Below are 11,889 nucleotides of genomic sequence, written 5' to 3'. Positions count from 1 at the left end.
AATCTAATAAAAGTTTTGTCACAATTGGTAAAATTCTGATGCCTGATATTAAGGGGGTTTACTGTTTATGTTTTCGATTTTATTTGGTCCGAGACATCTACAAATACAAATTTTACACATAAAAACAAAACAAATTTATTATCACACCTCAATAGACATAGAACATTATATAATACTGTTTGTATATATTTTGAATAGATTGGAGAATTTATAATCATCAAGAAAGAGACCAGGAAGTTTTTCATCGTGAGATTATTCGTTGGTTTTCTGACATATCAAAAGACAACAGTCCATTCTCTATCTATAAACTGGTCGAAATGGGAAAGAAGAGTGGTAAAGAGCCAGGTGATTGGTATGGTCCTGCTTCAGTTGCTCATATCTTTAGGTATTCAAATCGTACTATATCTATTTATGATGAGTTTTGATGATCTTGTTATGAGTATTTATTAATGGTTGAGTTTGAAGGAATTTTACTATGCCCTCAATCATTTATACAGCATTTTTTTTTATTCATTTGTGTGTAACCACTTCATGAAGGTGTTGATTAGTGTCAAAAGATTTTATTATATTCTGAGCCATGTGAAAATTTTTAACGGAAGCTTTTTTGATATTACTTGACATATACTTTGAATTGTGGCTAGTGGCATCTTTTAGGTGCCAAATTCAAGATGAATGTGTGAGGACAAATTTCGTACAGTTTAATCAGAATTAGAAGATCTGAGGCTGAGTATCCAGTGGCAACCCTAAAACTGTTGCACCTCAAGTTGGAATTTGTAAAGCCAGTTATGTTGGTATATTTTTTCAGGGATGCTTTATTAAAAGCTTATAGACCAATACCTTTGTTGTCAGATGTTTGTATATATGTTGCTCAAGATTGTACAGGTAATTATCAGTATTATGTCGTATCTGGAAAAATGACATGAATTATACGTTATACACCATGCATGGTGCAATGAGGGAGATTTTGCCAGGACAGCAGGATTAGCCTGCTCTTTTTTGGATTTCCAACTGTTGAGGGATCTTTAACGTGCACACGATGTAGCACACAATGCCTTGGTTTATTGTCTTATTAGAACGACTAGCCTGCATCACTGACTTTAACTTTATTAGAGTTTAGAGTGTCTTATTTAGCTTCTTTTCATAGTTCATGGTTTGAATGTTCAATCAAAAAATGGGCTGAGATGCTGTATTTGTATTTTCAACTGGTTTCCCTCAGTCAGTGATGGAGATCTAAGGGAATAACACAGAGAAAATGCTAAATAATGTGGATGAATCCTATCTCTCAAAAATATTCCAAGAGCAGAAAAGTGGGCAGAAATGTTCAAATTTATTTCATTTTTATTGGTTAAAGAGCTTATTATTGATACTTGATGGTTTCAGTATATAAAGAAGATATTAGAGACCTATGTACTACTAAAAGACGTTCCAATACATTTGGTAAATCTGGTAATTGGACTGAAGATAGTATAGAAGAGAATGGTACCAATGAATGGTTTAAATCAGTTATAATATTGGTACCAGTCAGGCTAGGTGGTGAAGTTTTGAATGAGGAGTATATACCATGTGTCAAACAGATACTAAGTCAGGAACATTGTATTGGTATTATTGGTGGAAAACCAAAACATTCACTGTATTTCCTAGGTTGGCAAGGTACGTAGAATCAGATAATCATAGCAAACCCTGTAATACTACAGTAGACACATTAAATAAATACTATCCAAAAAGCATTCATTGAGCTTGACATCATTTGATGAAATAAATGGTAGTTGTGGGTTCACATCTCCGCAAGTAAAAGTCTGATGACCTTGAATATGTCATCTTTTCTGTGCACAATTAATTCAAGAAAGATCAATTCCATGTTGTTGCTGACAAACAGGATCTTCAAGAACCTAAGTGGTTATCCTAAAATATGGCTTTTTTCCCACAAGTGGAATTGTTGATGAGTATTATTCTATATTTGTAGATGATAGATTGATCTACCTAGATCCTCATTATTGTCAAGATCATGTTGATACAACAGAAAAATCATTTCCAATTCAGGTAAGAGTGATCTTTGACAATACTTGTATAATTATCAATTCAAAAGTCTGTTAAGATATATTTTATGACAAATAAACACTTGCGTTTCCATATTGTTAAATGTTGAATTGAAAACAACAAAATCTAGAAAAAAATCTCATAGGGTCTTTCAAGAAAATTTTTAAAAAAAAGTATACTAATTGATTTAATCCATCTTAAGAGCAGGTTTTCTTCATTAAATTCTGTATATTTGTATTTTCAGTCTTTCCATTGTATGTCTCCAAGAAAATTACCTATGAATAAAATGGATCCCAGCTGTACAATAGGATTCTATTGTAGAACCGAAAGAGATTTTGAAATATTTGAACGTCAAATCAGAGAGGTATATCTTTTATTTCTTAAACATTAACTCCAGCAATATTATAATGAATGCCAAAAAATGAGCATTTGTATTATGAAGTTATTTCCCTATAATAGTCTTTTACTACGCCATATACGTGCCCAAAACTGAGATATTTATGTTTTGAAATTGATATTAAGTTCACTCACCACATGGCTCATGATCACTGCAATCAGTGCCAGAAACAGTATGTTGTATATGGTATAAGTTCCATTTCCTTTTTATTTTCATGATAGGTACCCGTCAATTTAAATTTCATTTCATTATTTTAGATGGTAGTACCAAAGAAAGGAGAGGGAATGTATCCATTGTTTGTATTTGATGAAGGTAGAGGTTGTGATGTATCAGCTGATATTTTACCAGAAGAACAAGGCTATCTAAGAATTAGACATGTAGAAATCACAGAAAGTGGCCGTCTCAGATCGTCTACTAAAGATTCAGAAGATTTCGTTATTTTATAAAGAAATCAGATTCATATTAATTTTGTTCTTACATGTAACATGTAAATTTAAATCCCCTTTCTACAAAAAGACAAGTATAACTTATCTTTACATGTGTGTCTGGTTGGCCTGGTATGGTTACATATTGATACAGGACCAAGCTAAATGATATGCATCTCATGGCATCTTGTATCAATATGTATCGATGCACCAATGTATCATAACTTGTATCTGACTTTGTACTTTCATAAGTAAATCAAATATTACATTTTCACAATCAGAATATCAGCTTCAAATTATTTTTTAGGTTGACTTAGTTTTGATAAAAATAATAAATATTGGTACATATTTATAAGACATGAAAGACGACAAATAATTTTGAAAATATATTTTTAACTAAATTTTATGTCATTTTGTGTGTAACCTTTTAGCCTCTCTTTAGCCATTCTAATACCCCTTTCGCACTGCAAAAGTAATTCGGTTCTATCCGGTTCTATCCGAATAACTTCCGGTTGCTTTCACACTGGCAAAAAAACTTATTCGGTTATAACCAGAAGTTATCCAGATAGAAAAATCTACCTCAAGAGGTGGATTTCGTCTGGATACGATCCAGATAAGTGGCAGTGCGAAACCTAAAAAGAAGTTATCCGGATAAGTTTATCACGTGGGGTGTCACGTGTATAAACACTTCAAAATGGCTCCTATTGGCGGGGACGTTATAATGATATTTGACGATCACAAGAAAAGGATTAATTCATCTTGAATTTTAGTATCGCCCCACACAGCGAGCATGCAGCGAATTTCATCGTTGCTCCAATTATAATTGCCAGTGTCCATATTTGTTTTTCCTGGGGTGACAATCATGTGATAATGTTTTGTCACGTGACATGATGTGTTACTAAAAATAAAAAGTTATCTAGATAACTTGACTCGGCAGTGCGAAAGCTTCTATCCAGATAGGATTGCAGTGCGAAAGCAACCCGAATCGAACTGAATCAGATTTTTCTATTTGGTTATAACCGAATTCAGTTGTGCAGTGCGAAAGGGGTATAATAGATTTACAAAAGTTGGTTTTGAATAGCAATGGATAATAATATTCTTTTATTTATTATTTGTAATAGGGCACATTATAGTTAATCATAAATAATAATTTTGAATTATGAATGTATTACTGATTAAGGTTAAACATGAATAAATCCTAAATATTTTGAAATTTGACTAAACCCCTATCTTTCAAATTTTATCCTTTTTTAACTAATAATTTACTGTTATTATTTTTTATTAATCAATGTTAATATTTGATATTCAGTTACTAAAAGATAATGTTAATATTAATCCATGAATCTTTATTGCACTGAATGCCATTTTGTGTTTGAACTGTGCTAAGAATTTCCTGTGAGTTTCAAAAATCAATCTGTTATGACCACATTTTTCAAGAAAAAAATTATTATTTTGAATTATCTGTCCTTCATTATTTTAACTGCCGTGTCGACAAGTCATGTGACTTACAAATCAAATCGTCAAAGCACCTATGAAGAGATTTGGAGAATAGGGAATAAATGTAATTGCTTTTGGAATTGATATGGACAAATATATTGACAATTTGTGTAACTGATTTAAGTTCAGTGAACATTACAGACATAAAGCGAAGGCCAAATCACTTTGGCATAGTGTATTTGCTAACTGTTGGTTGTCTTAAATTTGTAAATTAATGTTTTGACATTAGTTTATGATTTGATTTAGGAATGTTAAAATTTGAATGCCTTCATTTGAAAGGGTTTTTTTTTTTTTTTAAAGTGAAAGGATCAAATTATTTAGATCATTAAAAGATTATTTATTTGAACATATCTATGATTTTTAGCATTATTAATAAAAACATCATCAGCCACTAAAATGCAAATTAAGATCTTTTGTTTAGCATCTCCGGAGCAACATAACATGTCTGTTCAATAGAATGTATACCAACCACATTCTGAGAATTTTTATTGTTGAACATTGAATTGTATTGTATTGTTGCTAATTGGCAAGCATGAATTATAGCACCATTGAAATTAATGTCATTTGGGGTTGACTAACATCAATTTATTCAAGAATTTTAACAGATCATAGATGACAAGTATAGTAACCAGCAAACAAAAAATCATCAAAAGCAAGACTGAAGTGATTCAATCCATTTTATTTTTAACTGGTAGATTATTTGTTACATGTCTCCTACTATTTTCTTTATTTGCGGTTTGATTTTTTCCTTATGAATTTGATCATAAATTGCAGGGAATATCATGTACAAATCTTATTATTTATTACTAATGTATATTGTTTTGTTGTTCACTTTGTTGAAAATTGTTTCTATGAGATTATTGTAAATAGAAGTAATTCCCTTTTTGAATTGATTTCTTTAAAAAAAAACCTCCAAGCTGACTCACTTGAAAGTATACTTAATTACTGATAATTCTAGACACACATGGATTTGAAGGCTCATATTTAGAAAGTGAGCTTAGCTAAAATATTCCAGTTTCTGTGACTAAGATACAATCGGTCAAAAAAAAAAAATGACGCATCTGTACCATTAAACTGGTGTATACGCCAAAAATTCAAAATAATAAGAATTCTTTAAAAGAGAAAAAAAGATGTCCCCTCTTGCAGAAATATCAATTTCTGAAACAAAAAACTATTCTAGGTTCATGTTCCAAATACCTTCTTGAAGGATTCCAAATGGCACAACGACTTGAAGACAATTATGGTCATCCCAACATCTACCAGTTTATCAAAGAAATAAAAAATAAAAAAACATCTAAAAGTATCTATCTATTTAAAGCTGCATTCCATTTGAAGTCTCCGGTAAACACTTAAGGATAGGATTAAAGTGTTGTTAGAAGCTGTCTAATGGGAAGGACATCCACGTAGGTCTAACAAAAGTCCTTTGTAATATAAAAGTACAAGTATAATGTTCCTTCATCCATAAATTTGTTTTAAAATTGAAAATATTCATCTTTCTAGATATATCTGGGTTTTGGAGATCCGAGGTACTTAAAAAGGTTTAAAATCCTCGCACAGCTGCTGAGATGCGGAAGGTCTCCATTTAACAGACGTTTTGGTCTATCAGTAATAGTATTCACAGTGTTCTATATGTGTCCAGAATTATCGAATTATCTGCGTTTGAAAGTTAGCTCTAAAAAGAGGAGTCGTCTTTTTTGAGACAATGCCTTGTAGGACATCTACAGAAATATATAGGAAAATAAATTCTTACTGAAGACTATTGACATATTATATTCAAGACACAAAATCAATCCCCCAAAATTACGCAACTGTCGCAATGGAAACTTATTCAGACGTTGCAATATAAATCTAATCTGAAAGAAGTCGTTTTTAAAAAGAAATGGACAATTTTTTCGTAACCGATAGTTTTCAAGGACTATTTTCAAGTTGAAAGCTAATCTCGTGATTACTTCATAAATAATGATGCACGAATGGAGCAGCGAAAGGTTACTGTTTGCTTAGTGTTAAAATTCCAGCCAATTAGTCTAGTAGCCTACTCAAGTACATTACAATTTTCATTAATTTTTGTCAAAACTTAGAGAAAAGCTGATTTGTAATTTATAGTTAAAGTCATAACTGTTTTATTTCGATTTAAATAAAAAACCAAAATCATGAGAACTATTTTTCCTAGCTGCATGATCTGAGTAACGTGACCGGATGTCAAGTGTGAGCGTGGTCTTAAAAATAATTAACATACGACGACACTAGAGCGGGCGCCTTAGAAGATAATGTCGGTATTAACTCAAGTCAAAATGGAATCCGAAGAACCTAATGCATACAAAGAAGAATTGAGATCAGAAATGATGCCTTTAGACCAGAATTCCAACGCTTATAGACTTCTACAAAAGGGTGAGTGAAGAAAGAACTGTATGTCTAGTGGTCCAATTTTGTTGAAGGCACGCTTGTCCGCCATCTTTTTTCTTTGTTGAAAAAGCTTTTTAAATTGTTTTTTGAAAAGGTTTTGTATTTTATTGATTTGATTTGATAGGCCTAATAAGCCTCTTGAAAGTAGGTATCGCAACCCTACCATTTTACAATCAATGATCTTAGTAAAGGGCTACAGGACTTCAAGAATAAAAACCAATTTTAATTATTTTGTAGAATATCTGAGGAAACATCTAAGACTTAAAAAAAAAATCGTTTTTTTAACTTTGACGAAATTCTTTGTTGAATCCTTATATCCACGAAAATAGGTTACACCACTGTATAGTTTGATTGTGGGTATTTTATGTGCTGAAGGGCTGATAGCTATGATAATCGATTATTTTGATTCTATTACCCGGCCTTATTAGCAGTAGCAGAATTGTTTTTGGAAATTTGATGCAGGCTACATGTTTTTATTTTTCAGAAATTGAAAGATTAGACAAGGGTGAACCAGAAGGTGGTGCTCCCCCCCAGAAAACGCAGCAATGGTTGGAATTGCACCACAACAATCCACAATCTGTCAAAATCCAAATAAGAATACCAGTAAAAGAACATCCAAAGGTATATTCCACTTCTGCTGTCGGTTTTTTTTTTACTTGGATTGTTGTAGTTATTATCCATTAACTATTTTTAAATTCCTTGAATAATTTCTAATATTTAAGCTAAGGTATATATAGTTGGATTAATTCATAGTTTATTAAATGCTTGATATACAGATCAATGATCAGGTTAATGAAGTACCCTTATTCTTTTTTAGTTCAACTTTGTTGGCAAGTTGTTGGGCCCAAAAGGTGTTACATTAAGAAGACTGCAAGAAGAAACTGGTACAAAAATGTCAATTTTAGGTCGTGGTTCAATGAGAGACAAGGCAAAGGTAATCTATTTTGGAAAAGGCTTGTGTCAGAGGAGCTGGAATTTAAGTATTACTCAAAATTATGTACAAGCATGACTACAAGCCAATCAACATCTTATCCAAAGCATGGCAAAATTGTGTAGTACTAGTACCATCAGGAGTTATCAGGGTCATAGATCAAAATTGTTTGGCTTCCATTTAAAGCGATACGTCTTAGAATGAACATAAAATTTAATTCTCAAGAATGGTCGATATAAGTGTATATTCATCAGCGAACTTACCTGGTGTCATAGAGTTACAACACAATCCCTGCAAAATCTAGAAAATTGGAAAATTCTTAACACTAAGTGATTATTGAAAAATGCTTTATCATAATATTAAGCGTTTTTCAGTAGTTTATTGCATTTTTATTAAGTTTTTTAGATTTATCGGATTATGTAATGACCCTGTTATGTTATTTATGACACCAGGTATGTCTACTAATGAATATATGCTCTCATTGGCCAAAGTTAACATTTTTAAATTTTATGCTTATTCTAAGACATAGTATCCCTTTAATTAATTGAAAGTTTTCCATAGGAGAGGTTTGGTTTTGCACATATTGGTCATTGTTTTGATTTATGAAATTTTCCTTTGCAGGAAGAAGAATGTAGGAAAGAGGGAGGTAAATTTGCTCATTTAAACTTAGATTTACATCTTATGGTGGAGTGTTTTGCTGAAGCAACAGAAGCTTATGGTAGAATAAGTCATGCTATTACAGAGCTAAAGAAGTATTTAGTACCTGTAAGTAACAAGTTTTCTAGATGGGTTAACAACACTTGTCCAAGTGTTCTTTTTAATTGGTCTAGACCTCTTTCTAATGTTTTCTTGTATTACTTGACAAAAGATAAGTTATGGGATATATTTTGTAGTCAATTAATATTTTGTTTCAGGATTTTAATGATGAAATAAGAGCACAACAGTTTGAAGAAATGGGTTATATGAATAATGGTGATAAGCCTGGGCCAGGCCGTGGAGGATATGGTGGTAGAGGTGCACCAAGAGGACGTGGTGGACCACCTGGACTACCACCATCAGGACCACCAAGGTACTTGAAATTATTTTTTTCTTCTTTACATCCCCTGTACTTGTGGTTACTGTCCAGGGTTCATTACCAACATAGGTTGAAATTATACCTTTTTCAACCCTGTTTCCCCTTGTCAGTGATGCAGGCTAGAGGGGCTGGTATGGAAAAAGTGCCATGTTATGCGGATGGGACAATAGACTGAGGCCCTGTGTGCTACTGTGCAGGTCATAGATCTACATTAGGACTGGGTGTGGATTGCCAAATTGAGATTATTGACAGCATGCTGTAGATCATTCATTGATTAATAATCAAAGCATTTTAATTGAGAAACTTTGTAAATCAAAAATAGAAAGCATGCCAAAATTTGTCAATACAACTTGTTGATGGTTACACGGGAAAAAAATGTAACTTTCCATTAAATGGATTGTTTCGGTTTTTTCACCCATCCCTATATGGTCATTGATGGTTTATTTGACTTTATTTATTTGAAATAATCATATTTCTTGAGTAAAAGGCATATTGTGAATTGTAGGGGAGGTATGGCACCTAGAGGAGGTCCACCACCAAGAGGCGCACCAAGAGGAGGTCCTCCACCACGAGGAGCACCGAGAGGAGGTCCACCAAGAGGAGGTATGGGAGGTGCTGGTAGAGGAAGAGGTGGTCCACCACCAGCTCAACCACCACCCAGTTATGATGATTATGGATCCTCTGTAAGTGTTCATTTCAATTTAATAGATATATACAAAATTGTATTCTTGCTTAGTGGACTTTTCGAAATGGATTGATTTGACATACCCAGTAACAGTAGGATGAGGTGTCAAGAAGAGTGAGCAAATCCTAGTGCATATTTTTGTCCAGAATTTGCAGATTGTATTATGGACAAAATAGCCCTAGCCTATAAACCTACATTACTGTTATATATTTGTAGGGCTATGATGATGGTTACAACAGTGCTCCAAGCTATAATAATACATCTGCTGGTGGCTACAGAGAACAATCATATGATCAGGGTGGCTATGAACAAAGGTATGTATAGTCTTGATTTAAGTCAATATGGTATCTTATTACAACCCAGTATCCCCCTTTCAGATGCAGTGTTAGGCAAGACTTCAAAATGAAAGATTTGAAAAACTCTGATAATGTTACTATGGTAGAAAGTTATAGTTTGTATGCAGATTATATCTGTTGCATACCAAGAATTTTCAGTGTATTATTGAAGACAATTGGTATCCATACAAGATACTGTCTACCTAATATTAATTTCAGGATCATAGTACTGAAAATGAAAGTACTTCATTTCGGTCTCCATTAGCTGATACACTTATTAATTTATCAAAGGGATTATAAAAAGTTTTTTTAACATTTTTTTTTGTTAAATGACAAGTTTTAGTTAGGTTGCATGAACCACAAGCGCCTTATTGAAAAATGGAATGGTACAAATCAGTGTCTCCATTAAGAGCTGAAATAACCTTAACAAACCCCCTTACAACTATCACTTTAAGACTTTATTCTGTGTTATTTCAGTGGAGGAACTCAATATTTTGACTATGGACATGGAACTAGTGCTGGAACAGGATCATCTTATGATTATGGAGCAGGTAAGTTTGTTATTCTTCTGGGTTTTTGATTGAAAATATAGTAAGTTGAAGATGTATTTAACATCTGGGTCCAATTGGAAACAAAACCTGATAAAAGTCCATCTGGTTAGGATTTTAATCATATACACTTCACTTTTTTTTTAGTCGTAGATTTGTTTGAACTGAGGATATGGAAAAACAATTAAGACCTTGTCCCTAAATTTAAAAAATATTAACTTGTCATTACCAGTTCCAAAGCCATTAGAATATTCAACATAAGATTAAGGAAATATTTATCATCTAAATTAGGAAACTGAAATGAAAAAATTACTTGTATTTCAGGTGATTCTGGGTGGTCGAGTGGACCAGTGAAGGCTGACCGTGGTGGTCGAGGCAAACCCGGAGGATATGGTCAACGTCCCCATCCTTATGGTAGAGGTGGATCAGGTTATTAAACTATGGTGTACTTACCACTGGTCATCTAACCTACTTGTCAACATTGTATATATATTTAGACATTTCATCATCAAATCACAATATCAGGTACAAGATCTATTCTTCTTGTACAATATTCATCATTTTGTGCTTTTAATATATAATTAAAAACTTGACATTATTCACAATATATAATCCAGATTTAAAATTCAAACAAATTTGAACTTTGAACAACTGTAGGTTTTAAAATTTTAATTCTAATATTTTAATTTTGAATTACAATTTTAATAGCAATAATGACAATCATTCTGAAAATGATTAAGATAAAATCGTGAATATTTCTGGAGACATTAGTTATACAATGTGCATTCGAACTAGTTTGTATTTCAGAAATAATTATTTAACCTTATGAGGAATGATTTTGTAAATAGTCTAAGGAACGTTCTTAATATAATGTGCTATAGTGATGTTCACATTTTGTCTTGTGTTTTATTTTAAATGTGGCTATAAAATGATACTGTCAAATTATAAATTGTTTATTTCATGTGTTAAATGTAAACATGCATTGATTATAGATCAAGAAATTGATTAAAAGAACAACTGAACGAGGCAAGATTAATATTTTAAAGTTATTTTGTCAAATACTTAATCTGAGACTATATATATATATATGAGCAACTGTTAAGTTTCTGAAGTTGAGCACCTCACTTAAACAATATAATATTTTGCAAACCTGTAAAACAATTATTTGAGAAAGTGTAGATTAAGCATAGCTGTTAACATCTAAAAATGAGCATAGTCTAAATTGAACATGTGTAAAATGTCTTAAATTTAGCATAGCTGTTAACATCTGAAATGAGCATCTCCAAATGTCAAAACAGCATAGCTTTAATATACAAATTGAGCATAACTGTTAAAGTCTGATATGAGCATTACATGTATTTAAGCATAGCTGAAAAGCATGGGATGGAGTAAATAAAGGAAAGTGGAAAAACTATCTTTGACCTTAAATCTTATTTTGAAAGGTTAATATAGTGGATTGTATGATTTAATTTTAATGCTTTTTACCCAGGATTATCTGGAGATCTCGATTAATAATTTGACTCTTCGCATTTTAAATTCAATGTTGCTAACTTTGC

General features: G+C 32.2%; 2 protein-coding genes across 2 annotated transcripts; both read left to right on the top strand.

The window, feature by feature from the left end:
* Positions 1–230: 230 nt before the first annotated feature.
* On the top strand, positions 231–2,428 carry LOTGIDRAFT_118175 (hypothetical protein; the record flags this gene model as incomplete). The annotated part of the gene is made up of 5 exons (XM_009056513.1): positions 231–385; positions 806–882; positions 1,381–1,650; positions 1,964–2,040; positions 2,282–2,428. Coding segments are annotated over 5 exons (726 nt in total), but the record flags the coding sequence as incomplete, so codon positions are not given.
* Positions 2,429–7,308: 4,880 nt separating this feature from the next.
* LOTGIDRAFT_98957 (hypothetical protein) lies at positions 7,309–8,464 on the top strand (the record flags this gene model as incomplete). Its single annotated transcript, XM_009056512.1, has 3 exons — positions 7,309–7,380; positions 7,577–7,693; positions 8,312–8,464. Coding segments are annotated over 3 exons (342 nt in total), but the record flags the coding sequence as incomplete, so codon positions are not given.
* Between the last annotated feature and the right edge of the window lie 3,425 nt (positions 8,465–11,889).

The sequence above is a fragment of the Lottia gigantea genome, assembly GCF_000327385.1.
Source record: "Lottia gigantea unplaced genomic scaffold LOTGIsca_28, whole genome shotgun sequence".
Lineage (NCBI taxonomy): Eukaryota > Metazoa > Mollusca > Gastropoda > Lottiidae > Lottia > Lottia gigantea.
The sequence above is the reverse complement of the archived record's forward strand: the minus strand, read 5'-3'. Positions and strand labels throughout refer to the sequence as shown.